Genomic DNA, 20,376 nt, shown 5'->3' on the forward strand with positions numbered 1-20,376 from the left:
TATGAGTAAGGAAGCAACTTGTTCACTTCCGAGCAGTAGGACTCGTTTTAAAATAGCTTAGGAAATATGTGTTTCCTAAGCATGGTAAACACATATTGTAGGCCTATAGTACAATTTAGGTGCTCTAAGAGTTAAATTCTGAATGAGCTGCATTTGCTGGTAAATCATGCGCAGAGGATCTTTGTCTTTTATCCATTTCTACACTTTTCTTTAGATTTCAGTTTTAAGGCGGGAAGGATCCCACCCTCCTGTGGATGCTAATATTTTGACTGACCCTGGGTAAATAGAATAATTACAAAAACAAAAATGATGTTTTAATATGAGATTTTTTAATGCCCCTTGAAAGTCCACCATCTTTCTCACTCTCTCCATCTTTCTTTTTATTCATTTTAAATTCTTTCTCTCTTGATATCTATAAAGTTCAGGTTCACCCTTTTAACTTGCACTATTCCAAGCCCCCAACCAATTGGCATCCACAGGAATGGGGGAGTGGGGCTTCCCCCTAGAAAATAAAGTCAAACAAAAGAAAAATGTGGAAAATAGAAATGGATAAAGACAAATAATCCTCTATGCATGTCTTACCTACCAATACAGTTCATTCACAATTTAATTCTTGCAACACCTAAATTCTACTATGAGTTTACCATACTTAGAAAATGCATATTTCCTATGCCATTTTTAAACAAGTCCCTATCGCTGGGAGTGAACGTGTTGCTCACCAGCACGAATTCGAAAATATTTTGATTGACCTGGGGCCCGTTTCATAAAACATTTGCCGCAGCGGCAACTCCCATTTTCTGCGGCAAATGACAATTTCTGCGGCAATATTTGATGCAGCTATTTGAGCTGCGTCAAATATTTGCCGCAGATACTTTCAAGGGCAAATGACAATTTCTGCGACAATATTTGATCTATTTGAGTTGCGTCAAATATTGCAGCAGAAACGGCTTTTTCATCAAAATATCAACAATTTGGAGGGCCTAACAACCATATTGCTAAAGTTTTTGATGATATTGAATTGATAAATTGCTTTTTGTCATTCTAAATAGAAAATACAGGTATTTTCACTCATTGACAAATAAAAGTAGATATTTATTGAATCACTAAATTTATTGAATTGAATTTACTGAATTTATTAAAGTCAAATTTATTTCATTAAATAGATACATAGGAACATCCATTGTGTTCCTGCAAATTTACACTTTAAAAAAGTATTTCTTTATCCTGTAAAAGAATGAATAATTGTCTCAGTTTGTCAAAGATGTTGCGTCATTGGCTTTTGAGTTTCAATTAGATTCATTTCATTATTCATAAGTGTTTTTTTTGCTGCTGTTGGTTTTTTTCTGATGTGTTTGTTGAAACTCCAGCTGAAGCTGTGGTTGCTGTTAACGTTCCCGGAGTGCTTGTTGGACACCTTGATGTTGTTGAGGTTGCCAGTGTGGTTTTTGCATCTCCTGCAGAAATTGTTGATGCTGCTGTAGTTGTTGCTGTTGGTCAATGTAGTGTTACATCTCCTGTGTGTTTGCTGCTGTTTTTGCTCCTACTGTGCATGTGATTGAAGTACCTGAAATAGTAATTAATTTATAATGCATATGAGCAAGATACTCCCGGGGGGGGGGGGCACTCGACCAAAAATGTGGTGGGGGTGTGCCGCGGGCGAGACAAAAAACGGGGGCCTTGGAGCGGGCTTATTGTAAATAGGAGGGTCCTCGGAACGGCTTCGGAACGACAAATGTTTGTGAAAACGGGGGTCCTTGGAACGGATCGCCAGCGTGTGAGTGCGTATGCATCCCTATGGAACGGTCATGCGTGCATGATGCAGCTAGCGCAGCCTCCGCCGGGGGAGCTCTGCGGCCGCTTTTCACCAAAATTCGACTCGTTCAATGCGATCGGAGCGGCGTAACGAAAAATATGCTAGCTTTGGAGCGGATTTCCCTCTTCTTTTTCTCGATAAGAAGAAAATGCTATGCCTTGGAGCGGCTTTCTTTGTTCTTTTTATCAACAAGGCAAAAATGCTATGCCTTGGAACGGAAATTTGAGTGTGAAAATGGGGGTCCCCTCCGCGGCACATACCCACTATGCATTATATACTGAGTGCCCCCCCCCCCCCCGGGAAGATACTAAACTTATTCCTAATTTCAATTTCATTGTTAACCCTTAATAGAGTGGGGGGGGGGGGTGGAGGCACCTCTTGGTACTTTGCAAGATTTATCCAAATGGACAAGATCCTCAGGCACTCCGGGATGACCTACCAGAATAGCCTCACAGTAAGGTGTATTAACAGGATTTTGTACTCATAACATTCAGTTGATTTTGCATGAACTCAATTCATCAAATGAATGTAAAGGGTCTACCAGTAAAAAAAATTCTGTGAGCTTTTTCGGGTAATCTTTCTGAGTCCTTTTACTCCTTTAATGAAATATTAATAATTAAATACATGATGAAGTGAGTTTGACAGTTATTTGACATGTTGCATCTTATGTGCTAGTGGTGGGGTCAATCATTATAGAAATGCAGAATATACATGTACATGTACCAATTTGGCAAGAGAAAGCAAGTCACATTATCGACCAATGATTGATATTGGTTTGTTACTTTTGCAGCTGAAAAAAAAATCATCAACACCTCAAACTAAGAGTTTAATTCTAAAATTTGGATTCCTGACAAAGAGCAAATCAAGAAGACAAAAATAATTCAAATTGTTATTATGACTTACTTTCTATGCCAAAATGAATCAGAATTATAAATAAGTTTAACTTACCTTTAAAATCACATTTCTCGGCTCTTTATCTGGCTCTTCAAACCCTTTAGTTGTTGATTCTGGCATGACTTTCTGATACTATTTTGTGTCCTTCTGGAACTGTGGACAAAACCTCACCTGAAGGAATAAATTAAAATTTTCAAAAAATGTTTGGCACTATAATTTTTTTTCTCACATGAATACATTACATGTATATCAAAAGAAAAGAAAAGGAAACTTCATTTGACTATTAGGTTTTTGTCAGGGGGGGGGGGGGGTAAAGGGGTCAAGATGGGTCAATATGATGAACAAAAATGCAATAGTAAATAATATACAAGTGGAATGCCTCTGGCCGTCTCACCTGCATCACGCGGTTCAATATAGCAGCAGTGCTGACTTTGCATACTACTCTAACTCGCACAAGATGTTCAGTGATACATGGTTACTCTTATGTCCTCTTTTTATGAACCAGACCAATAAACTTACAGAGATATGATGGTTATTCAACAAAAAACCCCAACATGGCCAAAGTTCATTGACCTTACATGACCTTTGACCTTGATCATGTGACCTGAAACTGGAACAGGATGTTCAGTGATACTTGATTACTCTTATGTACAAGTTTCATGAATCAGATCCATAAACTTTCAAAGTTATGATGGTAATTCAACAGATACACCCAATTCGGCTAAAGTTCATTGACCTTTGACCTTGGACATGTGACCTGAAACACGCACAGGATGTTCAGTGATACTTGATTACTCTAATGTCCAAGTTTAATGAACTAGACCAATAAACTTTCAAAGTTATGATGGTAATTCAACAGATACCCCCGATTCGGCCAAAGTTCATTGACCCTAAATGACCTTTGACCTTAATCATGAGACCTGAAACTTGCACAAAATGTTCAGTGATGCTTGATTACTATTATGTCCAAGTTTCATGAATCAGATCCATAAACTTTCAAAGTTATTATGGGAATTCAACAGATATCCCCAATTCGGCCAAAGTTCATTGACCCTAAATGACCTTTGACCTTGATCATGTGACCTGAAACTTGCACAAAATGTTCAGTGATGCTTGATTACTATTATGTCCACGTTTCATGAATCAGATACATAAACTATCAAAGTTATGATGGGAATTCAACAGATATCCCCAATTCGGCCAAAGTTCATTGACCCTAAATGACCTTTGACCTTGGTCATGTGACGTGAAACTCATGCAGGATGTTCAGTGATACTTGATTAAACTTATGTCCAAGTTTCATGAACTAGGTCCATATATTTTCTAAGTTATGATGACATTTCAAAAACTTAAAATCAGGTTAAGATTTCAATGTTGATTCCTCCAACATAGTCTAAGTTCATTGACCCCAAATGACCTTTGACCTTGGTCATGTGACATGAAACTCTAATAGGATGTTCAGTAATACTTGATTAAGCTTATGGCCAAGTTTTATTAACTAGGTCCATATACTTTCTAAGTTATGATGTCATTTCAAAAACTTAACCTCAGGTTAAGATTTGATGTTGACGCCGCCGCCGCCGTCGCCGTCGGAAAAGCGGCGCCTATAGTCTCACTTTGCTTCGCAGGTGAGACAAAAATCAACCCTCACTTGAAATCAAATGGCTGACCCACCTTTAAGAGGGTGTATTGTTCATAACAGACAAAAATTCTCTGAGCATGGTGGAGGAACAACTAATGATTCCCTATTCTTCTCTGAAGTGAGGTCAAGACTAATGATGTGAACTGTATTGGACTATCATTACAACATTCAAATCTTACCAAAGTGAACTGTTTTAACACTTTAATTGATTAATTCTTTATGAAAAATTGAATTTGCAAGTTGATCAGATCTCATCTTGCATATTCACCTATTGTAAATACATTATAGAGCATATGCAAGAATCATCAAGGAGTGAGAAGGGGTTTCATACAGAGGAGAAAAGTTATCTACTATCATGGATATGACTTTCTAATAGAGACATTTTGATTGCAAATTTTATCAGATTTCAGATTTAGATACAACAAACTGCAGCACATATTTTTAGTGTTGAATAAACAAACCAGCCATCTTTGAAGTAAAATATTGAGGAAAAGAGATGAGTTTACATACCAAACATCAGTCTTAGATGTGAAGATACCATCTTGGAATGCTTCAGGTGGCATCCATTTCACTGGGAGAAGAGCCTGCCCTCCCTTCTGATAATAATCAGCCCTATCAAACAAAGAGACAAGAATATGAATAATTGGAAATGAAAACTTACAAAAATTGAGTATATGAATACTATAATCATTATTATTATTATCATTACTCTCATACAAATAGTGCAGTGAATTTTTTTACGTGGAAAGGTGGCGACTTTCCTCTACTGGGGACCTCCATAACATCCTATCTGAACATAAGAATGACCCAAGTCCATGTTCATTTCAAGTAAATCAAGAAAAAAGGAACAATCAATCAATTTTTATGTGTGTCCAATGAGGATTTTAATCATTTCATAATTCCTGAAATTCAGGATACAAATTACACATAAGATGGGCTCATGTATGAGCAAGTTTTCTTTTTAGCAAGTTAATTCAACTAAGATATAGACTTGGGTCATACTTTTTCCATATTCTAACTTATACATGATAGATTAACAAATCCTTCGAACGTTTTGAGTGCACAAGAGTTGAGTGAATAGCCATAACTAAGTTCACAAATCATTGCTGCATATTACTTTATTTATGCTTCTTCTAATTGCAATATAATCAAGGTAGTTCAATGTGAAATGTGACACCAAAATAACATGACACAGTGAATTAAAAAAAGCTAATAGCAGCTAGTGTTTTTTTTTTCGGATCAGGTGGGGGGGGGGGCAAACATGCAGTCTTTAAACAGGTGGGCACTAAAGCAGGTTTGTCCAGACTATCAATTATTCATTTTGCATTCCAAATGTATCAACTCCCCCCCCACATTGCATATCAAGTCAATTTTGCACTAAATTCTTACCTGTATATATCCCTTGCCATGCCAAAGTCTGCTATTTTTGCTACACGATCAAACTCCTTGGTAGTCAATAAGATATTTCTTGCTGCTATGTCTCGATGGATGAAACGTGTGGATTCAAGGTAGCGGCACCCTTGAGCTACATCCTGGGCTATCTGTAATAGGTCCTTCATTTTAACGGAAGAAGGCTTTTCCTGTGATTAAACAACAAATTAAAATAATACCATAAATGTTGAATAATAAACAGAACATGTAGTTTATGTCTATTTGACTGAATTTGGTATAAAAAATTTCATAAATAAATTGAAATTTTGTGCTTTGGTAATGTCCAAACGATTAATCACATAGAGAACCAATGAGATTTCCATATTCATGCAACATCATTATGAAGTGCTGTGTAGAAAAACTGGCAAGTGTTTGTTGCAGATCTTTCAAGGTATTCTTTATGAAGAACATGGTATAAGGGGGGGGGGAACTCATGAAAATTATTTTCATATTTTTTCTTCAATAAAGTCTTTCCCTTGAAGCACATGCATGTTGCCCCTCCTCCATACCTCAGTAGGTCTGATATCCCTGAGAAACTGCTTCAGTTTTCCCCCTTCCATGTACTCCAGGATAATAAAATGTGGCTTCTCCTTGAAACAAACTCCCAGTAGAGACACAACATTGGGATGCTCAAAGTTACCCATGATGAGCGCTTCCATCAAGAAATCCAACTCATCCTGCTCCGTGCAATGCTCTGGTAGGGTCTGAAAAGAGGACAGGTATAAAGATAAAAACAAGTGGAATGCCTCTGGCCGTCTAACCTGCATCACGCAGTTCAATATAGCAGCAGTGCTGACTTTGAATACTACTCTAACTCGCACAAGATGTTCAGTGATACTTGATTACTCTTATGTACAAGTTTCATGAATCAGATCCATAAACTTTCAAAGTTATGATGGTAATTCAACAGATACACCCAATTCGGCCAAAGTTCATTGACCTTTGACCTTGGTCATGTGACCTGAAACGTGCAGAGGATGTTCAGTGATACTTGATTAACCTTATGTCAAAGTTTCATGAACTAGGTCCATATATTTTCTAAGTTATGATGACATTTCAAAAACTTAACCTCATGTTAAGATTTCGATGTTGAATCCTCCAACATGGTCTAAGTTCATTGACCCTAAATGACCTTTGACCTTGGTCATGTGACATGAAACTCTAATAGGATGTTCAGTAATACTTGATTAACCTTATGGCCAAGTTTCATTAACTAGGTCCACATACTTTCTAAGTTATGACATCATTTCAAAAACTTAACCTCAGGTTAAGATTTGATGTTGACGCCGCCGCCGCCGTCGGAAAAGCGGCGCCTATAGTCTCACTTTGCTTCGCAGGTAAGACAATAAGGATCAATCTCTGGTTGAAAAACGTCAGTTCATGCAATTATTCCTCATAATTCATCTTGCACACACATATACACATAGTGAGGATGGGTGAGAGAGAGCGAGCATCGTCATCGTACATGCAAAAAGTATTAAATCCATCACTGATGTATAGATGGGGGCCATGCCCCCCAGTCAGACTGCAGGTCCCAAGAGAGTGGCTTCTTTCATCCAAATGATATTCATGACTTGAGATGTTTTGTATATTTAATGAGCTTGACGCGGACCATAACACCTTTTCATTCGGTCATTGCTGCTCTAACTGTGCATCGAATTTCATGAATTTGGTACCATTGTAAAGAAGAAGAATCATTCTTTCATGTCATATGTTTGGATTTATTCAAAGATTTTGTAATATAGGTTCAAAGTTTGATCTAAAATATGCTATAAAATAAATATTTTCACCAGACAAAAGTTGCTATTTTCACACTTTATTTGTGTTTGAGCCCAAATGATTTTTATATCATGATAAAGCTGAATATGTATGCTTTGAAACGATATAGGTTTCAAAATAAGAATTGGTTTAATCGGGTCAAGATCACACTTTTCATTTGCCAAGTACATAAAGCAGTTTGAAAACAAGAATACTGCATTCTGATTGGTCAAATAGACCACCCAGTGGCAAATTCCAACGGTTCCAGTGCCAGGGTTCGTAGGAAGGTCACACTTCCCATGTGGTAATCTCCTCAAATACCCTGTGCCTGTTGTTCTGTGAACCTTATCCAGCCAATCAGAACTCTGGATTTCATGCAAGTACAAAATTACAGAAATCTCGTATTGTACCTTAGTGGGAAAAGTGTGATCTTGACCCGATTAAAAGGTGCCGCATATCAAGAGTGGCATTGTGAGAAAGAAAAGAAGTTCAGCTTTATGGTGATATGGATATCATTGAGGCTCAAAATAAAAAGTTTGCACAATGTGCAAAAGAAAATGGAAGAAGAAAATTAAGTTTTGAGGCACACTTTCAGGCCAGAAATTTACTTATTTAACAAAATATTGTATACAAAATAAATGACCAATATGAAAGAGTAACTTTTACTCTATCTGATAGTGCAATAATATTTAATTTAACTTGAGGTTAAAAAGAAATGCCAGTAGTTGCAGTAAACACTGATTTCATGAGAAAGTCTGGCTTAATTGTCAGTATATCATCGAGGATCTAGATTTGGTAAAGTTACATAAACTGAACTTTGTGAAATCTTGAAATCTACGCTGAAAAATGTTCACACTGAAGATCACCAACACAGATAGGCACACGTGGGACAGTGTATTATTATTGCTGGAATATGAGCTTAATTTGCTTATTTCTCAGCAATTACACAATTTCTTCCAGAATCCTTTGGCGCATATTTTTTATTCATACAAACAGACACTTGGGTGGTCATTATATTAGATTCTGTAAAAAGTCATTTTGAGATCGTTACCAATACTGGAATTTCTCTTTAAAACAGGTAAATTCTTAGACTCGAGAAAGAAAATCTCATGAATCACAAGATTTTGCAAGGATTCAGCCACGAGATGATTTGGATGTATCTGGACTTTTTGCTCATTAGCATAGGGACCTGCGGTCTGACTGCCCCCCCCCCCCAATGTTTAACGACCAAGAAAGAAAAGGAGAAAAAGAAAGAAAGCGAACGAGAAAGGGTGAAATAGAGAGTATTTACTGGATATTATTACGTCAAAATCTTTCCAAATTTTGATTTCTGTATTAAAAAGTTCTAAAATTTTGCACACTCCCTTCGCTCTCTTTGGAGAACTTTTGTTCCATTCGCCATATTTAGCCCTCTCAAAATATTTGGCTCATTACGCCACTGAATTCAATTGTAAGAATTTTATGTTTGCTTAATGTAGACTTAATCTAACCCTAATAAGACTGCCAGGGTATTTTGGAGGCAGGAAAGATGGGCGGAAGGGGAGTGGGGGCCCTCAAGATTGACCGTTAATTGCGCAATTGTGAAGAAATGCAAAATGCCTGCCACAGATGAAAAAATTGTATATTTGATCATTCTAAAATTATTTAGAATTATATGTTTTACTAAATCATGCATGAAATTAGAATTTGGCTGGAAATCTATAAACACAGACCTTGAAGTTTTTGTTCAGACACATAAAAATTAATTGATATCACATACCTTTCATATGTATTTTTTTCCTTTCTTAAGTATTTCTTTGTTTTTTTTTACTTTTTTTATATTGTTGACAAAATTTTCTGATCATAAGCACAATGAAATTAATAGATTTTAATCAGTAAAAATAAACATTAACCGGTACGATACAATTATGAATTCTGGCTAGAAACAGATTTTGCATTGGATTTGTCCATGAAATCACATTTTAGTGCAATTCTGACATGTGTACTTACACAATGCACAATGTTGCATAATTGCAGAACCGGGTACCCAGGTGTCACAAATTTTGTCTGAACACTCATAAACTTTTTTTAAAAAAGGCTTTATAATGACGTGGCACAATCTTTCACGTTGTTGATTTATCGTGAAAATTTTTGGGCTCCCACGGCCTTTTTAGGGTTAAATCAGATAGCACATCATGATGGGTTTTACTGATATTCATTCTGCAACCCATATTTCAAAGACTATCCATCATATCTGACATTGATTTTTACCTGTGGCAGTATGTTAGTCTCTGCATTTCTACAACTGTGGCCAAATATTCTACTACTAGTTCATTAGATGGGCCCATGGCATTTTTCTTATTGTAGGAGACTGGCAAGCCCTGGCTTTGAAGTTCCTGGTATATCCTTCTCCAGCTGCAATATCTGGTCAGTTGAGGACTTGGGGGCTTTGTGTCAGGAGTGGTCTTGGTAATGGCGGTGGCAATGGTGATGGCAGTGACAGAAGCAGACTTGGTGGTGGTGACTGCAATTGCAGCATTGTTGATGGTGGTATATGCCTCATCACGACCAACATTAGCTCCTGCTGCCATGCTGCTGGTCTCCATCTATTATGTTTTAAATAGAATAAAACATTAAAACAATTGATTATTAACACATCAACTTCAGAACACTAGCATATTGATAATAAAACTTATAGATTAGCAGTCAAAGCATAAAATGAACTTCCACAGAAGAGTACATGTACCTTCTAATAGAATTTCAGACCACCTTGAGGATGTTATGCTCAAAGCAAGGTTTTTATTTGACAACATTGGTCAGAGGGACATGGATTTAAATGTCAGAATACAACTGGTATCATTGGTTGATCAATCATACTGTACAATACCCCATTTAGATATATGTTGCTGTTATCTTCCACTTTACCCCTCTTAGATTTTTGGCATTGAGTAGTAGTCCCAGGGAAGGTGCTGAAGACTTTGGTACAGGTGTCTTTGCAGTATCTGGGAGGTTGCTTGCTGAATCTAAATGACTTTCTTTCGAGGGTTTCCCTGGTTTGTGTGCATTCTGTACGAGAAGAGTGAATAAAAAAAAAAAACATTAAAAAAAGAAGAAAAATTGAATAAACCGAGATGCAAGAATGAAAAAATGACTTTAAATTTGTCAAATTAATATTCAATAGTACATTTAGAATAATATTTGTTTAGAAATGAATCCTTTTCAATGGACGTGCAGCAAAATAAACATGTTTAAATATTCATGATGATTTATTAACCCTATCTGGCCCCAAAGGAGGAAGGGGGGTCTTAAAGGAATGGTCCAGGCTGAAAATATTTATATCTTAATACATAGAGTAGAATCCACTGAGCAAAATGCTGAAAATGTCATCAAAATCGGATAACAAATAATAAAGTTATTGAAGTTTAAAGTTTAGCAATATTTTGAGAAAATAGTCATATCATGAATATTCATTAGGTGGGATGATGTCACATCCCCACTTTCTGTTTGGTTCATAAAATCATAATTTTTTCATTATTTCATACATGTGTAAATGATGTGTCTCCATTGTGATGAAATAAGTTTCAGCAATTAATATCTAATGTACTAAATCAGTTGTCAATCCAATTTTTTTAGTTCTTGGAGGATAAAATTTAATAAACATAATTTCATATAATAAAATTCAAAAGAACAATTTGAGATGTGACATCATCAGCCCACCTAATGAATATGCATGACGACCGTTTTCACAAACTACTGTTATAAACTATCAAATTCAATAACTTGATTATTTGTCATCTGATTTTGATGAAATTTTCGGCATTTTGCTCAGTGACTTCTACTCTATTTATTAAGCTACATGTATAAATATTTTCAGCCTGGACCATCACTTTAATAAGCCCCCCTCCACATGTTTTGCAATAATTCCACAGTTAGAAACATGTCCTCATATTTTTTTTGTTGGTCAAGTCTCGCAGAAGTTTAGGGACCAAGTTTGCGGCATCCGGATACGCAGTAATGCAACAATGTATGAGTTCATGTCGGACCTTGAATTGCTCAAAAACATTATTTTTCTTACAAATCTAATCCAATGGAAATTCTATTTTAAATCATAAATGACAAATGCATCATTATTCTTGCACTTATTGGTTGAAATTATAAAATCTTTGCTTTGTCTCAAAATATTATATCTATATTTTGATATTAATAGATGCTCTAAGATCTTATCTTTGAAATGGCATTTAAAAAATAAATTCATGCTTGAGCGAACACGGGACGTTTTATACTTTTAGACTTTTGGCTAATCAGCAGACTTATAATATATTCATTATCTTTGCCATAATTTTCGAAAAATGCTGTCAAATTTCACTAATAAATTTATTCATTTACCTGAATTACATTGGTTTTAATTTGAACTTCTTTTACCTTTGAATTTTCCTTCATAAGTAAGAAGAGACTTTCTTGTCAACCCAAGTGAGAAGATTTGCATTTTTAATTGGGAGAATTTGTAATCATTCAAATCCTTTTTATTATGTGAAACAAATTATGTTATGGTACCTTTGATAATAATTATGTGAAACAATTTATGTAATGGTACCTATAAAAGACATGAATCCTATTTTCAAGGGGTCATTGAATCCTTCACCAAGTTTAATTGTGCTTGACAGGACAAACAAGAAAATATTCATGTCTTTCAATGGCAATGGTGTATTGAGTCAATTTTGAAGGAGGAAGATATGGCAGATCAGGTAAAATGCATTAAAAAGTTGTGAAGCGAGCAAGCAAAAATTTCCAGTTTTTACTAAAATATCCAATTTTGTGATTTTGACATAATATTCAGAATAATATCATATTTCACTTTCTATGTTTTCTGTTATTTTTCTTTCCACTTTTTTCCTTGGTCATAATTTTGTATTGGGAGGGGGGGGGAGCACCCCGAGCCCCCACCCCTCAGTATGCCACTGTTCAAAGGCATCATTACCTTTGCAGAACACAATGAAAGGATTCGAAAAAAAACACGCTCTACCATAATTTGGTTTAAAAAAATGTTCTTGCCTAAGGAATATTCAAAACTAAAAGAGAACATATTAAAAAGGAACAACACCACAACTATCCAAATAAATAAGTAGATTTGGAAATGAATTTCGACTGCATAATTCGAAAATAATGGCAAAGATAATGAAAAGGTTAAGAGGAATTCTGCTGATAGCAAGAAGTCCGACCATCATATTATGCCATTTTGGCGCAAGCTTCCTTTTTTACCCCAGACAAAACAAAAATTTGTGTTTGCGTAAGCACGAACAAAACCAAATTATTTTAATAGCATTTGAAGGATAAGGCTCCATAGCATGTATTGACACCAAAATATTGAGATCATAATTTGAAACAAAAAATTTATAGACTTTTCAAATCTATCCCATTTTTTCATACGCACTGTAGAACTTGGGAACTTATTTAGAGATTTACTTAACTGTACAGCAGAGAATTCTCTATTTATGCATAAAATAATTTATCAAAAATGAATTTTAATAAATTATGAAAAATCAGCAATACACCCTTAGCTTTGCAATTTCAAAGAAGCTCATGCTAATTATGTAGGGCTAAACCAAATTTTTAATTTGTTTGATCATTTAGTAAGCGTTAACTTAAAATACACAGTCCCCTGGTACACAGTATAGGCCGAGGTCCATGGTGACCCTCCCGAATAGGATAATTTTCATTTCTCTTTGGCTACTGAGAATGGAATATTCAAAACATTGTTCTGTCAAACCAAAGGTAGATAGATAATACAGAGATTATATTTCTTTAAAACTGTACCTTCTGATGACGAGGCGGCAAATTAAATGTGGTTGGGACAGCATCCTGTCTTAGACGAATCGTTTGCCCAGTCCTGTCAAAGCAAGCATCTTCAAAATGATCAGAACAGAGTTCAGAGCTCTTGGAGGAATTCGATGAAGCTTGCTTCATATTGACCATCCATACTGTGTTACAGTACCAGTTCAGTCCAACGGCTGAATGGGAATCTGCAGCAAATGTAAACACATGTCATGAAATCAATTATATATAATTAAGAAAACTCTAGGCCTACTCAGCAGCGGCCCGTTTATCAACACCTGGACAAGTGAGTCATATTTATCTACTAACCACAGAGTTAGTTCCTATCTTTAGGATTTTTTACAAGAAATAATCCATTAATAACGTTATATTGAGACTATCGGTAGAAAGTACAAGAGATGTAGCCTTAATCACATAATAGCATAATTTTCAAAAAGTTAAATCATGATAAAACTTGCAATTATTGTGATAAATCAGGAAATACATCCAATCAAAAAAATAGCAGAGCCAAAACTAGAACAAAAGCTTCAATCTCTGTTAAAGGGGAATCCAACCCAAATAAAAACTTGTTCTTAGGGGAATAAGAAAAATCAGTCAAGTTGATAGGTGAAAGTTTGAACACTATCTGACAAATAATAAGAAAGTTATTTTTTTAAAGTTGTGAATATTGGTAATCCCTAGATCCACGAGACTGCAAATTGGCCACATATGTGATGTCACAGTGATGTAAGGCAAGGACTACTCTTCCATGTACTCCAATACATAAAATGGCTAATATGTCATTTTTTCAAATGTTTTACTTCAAATTTTTATTTTTCTTTCACATGAGGACATAAAACAATATACTACCAGGGTTATATTTAGATTACTGCCCCAGGGGAAGGGCAGTTAGGAGAAAAACACAAATCCCTGATAATTAAGTACATGGCCTATGGGAAAGTTGTCCTTGCCTCTTGTCATAATTTACTTACCCAGTTGCCACTTTGAAATCTACATAATCATAGGGATTTCAATTTTAAAGCAGCCATAACTTTCTTATTGTTGGTCCGATTTCTTTCAAACTTTCACCATTCTGTTTTATCTAATTTTCTCCTTTCCAACACTATATTTTATGACCAAGGCTGGATTCCCCTTAAGTGTAAAGGCATCCGGCCGAGCGTTGTTGGAGCGGTCGTGGAGCGGAGAGAAAAAAAATCATCACTGCTCGCTACCGTTTACCATTTTCAAGTTCGATTTTAGTTTTTTTTGTTTTCGATTTTTTCCCCCCTTTTGAGAGAAAAATTCTACCCTCTTTCCCTACCGCTCCAACAACGCTCGGCCGGTGTGACCATGCCTTTATGTTGGTTGTTCAGCTGAATTTCGTTGGCTTCACTCACCAAATACAGAAAAAGATATAAAAATACTCCTCGAGACAGAGGGCTGCCAGCTGTCTACTAAAGGCAAAACATGCATCAAACATAATTAAACCATGCAGACTTGGGGATTAAAATGCCGAGAAAAATGAAATCATCACTAATTCATTTTGAACATGACTAAAAAACAAGGCAAAAGCAATTTTTGTCTCGCCCACTTATGAAAATAACCAGAAATATTGTGATTTGCGAGGGCACGCAAGAATTATATCGAAACTTCATTGTGAAATTACTGGGATGGAATAACACTTGTCATACCAGCCTTGCACGTAAACTTTAATATTGACCTGAAAATGACCTTTGACCTTACCATGTGACATCCGACTGCAGCATAAGTCTGCAAGTTTGGTTGAAAAGTGACTTACGGTTGCGGAGTTAGGTGTCATAAGAGAGTCTTGCATGTAAACTTTAACCTGTAGATGACCTTTGACCTTTCCATGTGACCTCTGACTGCAGCATAACATGCAGGTCCCCCAAGTCCATCTACCTTCCAAGTTTGGTTGAAAAGTGACTTACGGTTGCGGAGTTAGGTGTCATAAGAGAGTCTTGCATGTAAACTTTAACCTGTAAATGACCTTTGACCTTTCCATGTGACCTCCGACTGCAGCATAACATGCACGTCCCCCAAGTCTATCCAACATCCAAGTTTGGTTGAAAAGTGACTTACGGTTGCGGAGTTAGTTTTCATAAGAGAGTCTTGCATGTAAACTTTGACGTTGACCTGAAAATGACCTTTGAACTTATCATGTGACCTCCCACTTCAGCGTAACATGTGCAGGTCCCCCAAGTCCATCTACTGTCCATGTTAGGTTGAAAAGCAACTTACATTTGCGAAGTTAGGTGTCCTGCATGTAAACTTTAACGTTGACCTGAAAATGACCTTCGACCTTACCATGTGACCTCTGACTGTAGCATAACATGCAGGTCCCCCAAGTCCATCGACCATCCATGTTTGATTGAAAAGTGACTTATGGTTGCGGAGTTAGGTGTCATAAGAGTCTTGCATGTAAACTTTAACCTGTAAATGATATTTTACCTTACCATGTGACCTCTGACTGCAGCATAACATGCACGTCCCCCAAGTCTATCCAACATCCAAGTTTGGTTGAAAAGTGACTTACGGTTGCGGAGTTAGGTGTCATAAGAGTCTTGCATGTGAACTGTAACGTTGACCTGAAAATGACCTTTGACCTTACCATATGACCTCAGACTGCAGCATAACATGCAGGTCCCCCAAGTCCATCTACCATCCAAGTTTGGTTGAAAAGCGACTTACGGTTGTGGAGTTAGGTGTCATAAAAGTGTTGCATGTAAACTTTAACGTTGACCTGAAAATGACCTTTGACCTTACCATGTGACCTCTGACTGCAGCTCAACATGCAGGTCACCCAGGTCCATCTACCATCCATGTTTGGTTTAAAAGCGACTTACGGTTGTGGAGTTATGTGTCATTACAGGTTTGTGACGGACGGACAGACGACATTTGGATCCCTTAGTCTCGCCTTCACCTCTGGTGGGCAGGACAAATATGTCATACGGACGTTGAGATATGCCGCGAGAGCTTTTCTCGAAAGGGTGGGTTGAGGAGGAAAGTCAAACAAAACACACCTTTTCGGGACAACCGGGGGAACTTTCCATGAAAGGCTGCATGTGTTTAATATTTTTTCTGAACCAATCGTTTCTATGAAAATTAGTCTTGAAATAACAATATAACAGTAATATAGACACTAGACAGAGGTGCATAGATGGGGGGAGGCTTGGGATGCTCTCCCCCCCCAAAAAAAAAAAGGGGGAAAGAAAAATGAAATATAACATTTTCTGAATATTTTTATGTCAAGCTACAAAATGTGATTTTTTTTAATGAAAAGCTTGCTCGCTCACAACTTCTATTGAATTTTGCCTGATATGACACATCTGACTCCCTCAAAATCTTGGGCTCATTTTGTCTCTGATTATTAGGAGAAAAAGAGAGCTTGCAGTTTTTGTGATTCTGAATAAAATTTCATATTAATGAAGTAATTCTGGACACAAAATAATTACACAAAGCCATATGGAATTATGAGAAATAGTAAACAAATATATCAGGCTTTGAGAAAGTATAGTTGAATTATTTATCCGAGGTTGGTCTGACAATTACTTCCTGAGGGGCGAAGCCCCGAGGGAAATAAAGTAGTTTTGCCAGTCCAACCGAGGATTAATAATTCCCACTATGCTTTCGAATGAAACGCCTGATATATTTGTTTTTTATCCAACTTTTTATAATTTATAACCAAAATCTATGTGATGAGCTTGCAAAGTCCGGTTACTTGAGTTGAATTACCTACTTTTCTCTGAGCCATCGTGCTCAGCAGAACGCAGATCAGTGCCTGTGCCGACACATCGCTGGACTTGCCGGGAGAGAGAGCGCGCTGGCCGGTGTGCCTGAGAGTTTAGCTAGATCCAGTTTTGTGAAATAATGATGTCAGACCTCGATATACTAGTATCCAAAAATATATCGAGGTATGACGTCAGAGTTGAAATATATTCGGTCACATCATGCTACTTGAACCAATAGTACTATACATGATTTACTCTATGTAGGATATAATGTATTCTATTCTATAGGCGTAAGTATTTGCATAGAAGTGTGATGAAACAAATCAGTGGCGAAGTGAGCCAAAGTTTTGAAGGGGCTAGATATGAATAATTGGGCAGATCTTTTTTTTGTGAGCGAGCAAAAAAAATAAAAATTTTCAAGGGGTCATTGAATCCTTCACCAAGTTTAATTGTGCTTGACAGGACAAACAAGAAAATATTCATGTCTTTCAATGGCAATGGTGTATTGAGTCAATTTTGAAGGAGGAAGATATGGCAGATCAGGTAAAATGCATTAAAAAGTTGTGAAGCGAGCAAGCAAAAATTTCCAGTTTTTACTAAAATATCCAATTTTGTGATTTTGACATAATATTCAGAATAATATCATATTTCACTTTCTATGTTTTCTGTTATTTTTCTTTCCACTTTTTTCCTTGGTCATAATTTTGTATTGGGAGGGGGGGGGAGCACCCCGAGCCCCCACCCCTCAGTATGCCACTGTTCAAAGGCATCATTACCTTTGCAGAACACAATGAAAGGATTCGAAAAAAAACACGCTCTACCATAATTTGGTTTAAAAAAATGTTCTTGCCTAAGGAATATTCAAAACTAAAAGAGAACATATTAAAAAGGAACAACACCACAACTATCCAAATAAATAAGTAGATTTGGAAATGAATTTCGACTGCATAATTCGAAAATAATGGCAAAGATAATGAAAAGGTTAAGAGGAATTCTGCTGATAGCAAGAAGTCCGACCATCATATTATGCCATTTTGGCGCAAGCTTCCTTTTTTACCCCAGACAAAACAAAAATTTGTGTTTGCGTAAGCACGAACAAAACCAAATTATTTTAATAGCATTTGAAGGATAAGACTCCATAGCATGTATTGACACCAAAATATTGAGATCATAATTTGAAACAAAAATTTTATAGACTTTTCAAATCTATCCCATTTTTTCATACGCACTGTAGAACTTGGGAACTTATTTAGAGATTTACTTAACTGTACAGCAGAGAATTCTCTATTTATGCATAAAATAATTTATCAAAAATGAATTTTAATAAATTATGAAAAATCAGCAATACACCCTTAGCTTTGCAATTTCAAAGAAGCTCATGCTAATTATGTAGGGCTAAACCAAATTTTTAATTTGTTTGATCATTTAGTAAGCGTTAACTTAAAATACACAGTCCCCTGGTACACAGTATAGGCCGAGGTCCATGGTGACCCTCCCGAATAGGATAATTTTCATTTCTCTTTGGCTACTGAGAATGGAATATTCAAAACATTGTTCTGTCAAACCAAAGGTAGATAGATAATACAGAGATTATATTTCTTTAAAACACGTATGATATAGATCTACTGTACCTTCTGATGACGAGGCGGCAAATTAAATGTGGTTGGGACAGCATCCTGTCTTAGACGAATCGTTTGCCCAGTCCTGTCAAAGCAAGCATCTTCAAAATGATCAGAACAGAGTTCAGAGCTCTTGGAGGAATTCGATGAAGCTTGCTTCATATTGACCATCCATACTGTGTTACAGTACCAGTTCAGTCCAACGGCTGAATGGGAATCTGCAGCAAATGTAAACACATGTCATGAAATATATAATTAAGAAAACTCTAGGCCTACTCAGCAGCGGCCCGTTTATCAACACCTGGACAAGTGAGTCATATTTATCTACTAACCACAGAGTTAGTTCCTATCTTTAGGATTTTTTACAAGAAATAATCCATTAATAACGTTATATTGAGACTATCGGTAGAAAGTACAAGAGATGTAGCCTTAATCACATAATAGCATAATTTTCAAAAAGTTAAATCATGATAAAACTTGCAATTATTGTGATAAATCAGGAAATACATCCAATCAAAAAAATAGCAGAGCCAAAACTAGAACAAAAGCTTCAATCTCTGTTAAAGGGGAATCCAACCCAAATAAAAACTTGTTCTTAGGGGAATAAGAAAAATCAGTCAAGTTGATAGGTGAAAGTTTGAACACTATCTGACAAATAATAAGAAAGTTATTTTTTTAAAGTTGTGAATATTGGTAATCCCTAGATCCACGAGACTGCAAATTGGCCACATATGTGATGTCACAGTGATGTAAGGCAAGGACTACTCTTCCATGTACTCCAATACATAAAATGGCTAATATGTCATTTTTTCAAATGTTTTACTTCAAATTTTTATTTTTCTTTCACATGAGGACATAAAACAATATACTACCAGGGTTATATTTAGATTACTGCCCCAGGGGAAGGGCAGTTAGGAGAAAAACACAAATCCCTGATAATTAAGTACATGGCCTATGGGAAAGTTGTCCTTGCCTCTTGTCATAATTTACTTACCCAGTTGCCACTTTGAAATCTACATAATCATAGGGATTTCAATTTTAAAGCAGCCATAACTTTCTTATTGTTGGTCCGATTTCTTTCAAACTTTCACCATTCTGTTTTATCTAATTTTCTCCTTTCCAACACTATATTTTATGACCAAGGCTGGATTCCCCTTAAGTGTAAAGGCATCCGGCCGAGCGTTGTTGGAGCGGTCGTGGAGCGGAGAGAAAAAAAATCATCACTGCTCGCTACCGTTTACCATTTTCAAGTTCGATTTTAGTTTTTTTTGTTTTCGATTTTTTCCCCCCTTTTGAGAGAAAAATTCTACCCTCTTTCCCTACCGCTCCAACAACGCTCGGCCGGTGTGACCATGCCTTTATGTTGGTTGTTCAGCTGAATTTCGTTGGCTTCACTCACCAAATACAGAAAAAGATATAAAAATACTCCTCGAGACAGAGGGCTGCCAGCTGTCTACTAAAGGCAAAACATGCATCAAACATAATTAAACCATGCAGACTTGGGGATTAAAATGCCGAGAAAAATGAAATCATCACTAATTCATTTTGAACATGACTAAAAAACAAGGCAAAAGCAATTTTTGTCTCGCCCACTTATGAAAATAACCAGAAATATTGTGATTTGCGAGGGCACGCAAGAATTATATCGAAACTTCATTGTGAAATTACTGGGATGGAATA

At 36.4% G+C, this 20,376-nt stretch overlaps 1 protein-coding gene across 4 annotated transcripts; it reads right to left on the reverse strand.

The window, feature by feature from the left end:
• Window positions 1-413: 413 nt before the first annotated feature.
• Window positions 414-17,278, reverse strand: LOC121410618 (THAP domain-containing protein 5-like). 4 transcript variants are annotated; one of them, XM_041602833.1, is made up of 6 exons: window positions 17,082-17,270; window positions 13,332-13,537; window positions 10,443-10,583; window positions 9,789-10,123; window positions 2,762-2,878; window positions 414-1,564 (listed from the first exon to the last, which is right to left on the reverse strand). In XM_041602833.1, exons 1-5 carry the CDS (start codon window positions 17,098-17,100, stop codon window positions 2,875-2,877), a joined length of 705 nt encoding a protein of 234 aa, XP_041458767.1. In that variant the 5' UTR covers window positions 17,101-17,270; the 3' UTR covers window positions 414-1,564; window positions 2,762-2,874. The 4 variants fall into 4 exon arrangements, with proteins under 4 accessions (XP_041458767.1, XP_041458766.1, XP_041458768.1 ...); XM_041602832.1 differs by lacking the exons at window positions 414-1,564; window positions 2,762-2,878 and adding exons at window positions 5,739-5,929; window positions 6,290-6,484 and having other exon boundaries at window positions 17,082-17,276; XM_041602834.1 differs by lacking the exons at window positions 414-1,564; window positions 2,762-2,878 and adding exons at window positions 5,739-5,929; window positions 6,290-6,484 and having other exon boundaries at window positions 17,086-17,273.
• Window positions 17,279-20,376: the final 3,098 nt, after the last annotated feature.

This window comes from Lytechinus variegatus, chromosome 3 (genome assembly GCF_018143015.1).
Source record: "Lytechinus variegatus isolate NC3 chromosome 3, Lvar_3.0, whole genome shotgun sequence".
NCBI classification, from domain to species: Eukaryota; Metazoa; Echinodermata; class Echinoidea; order Temnopleuroida; family Toxopneustidae; genus Lytechinus; species Lytechinus variegatus.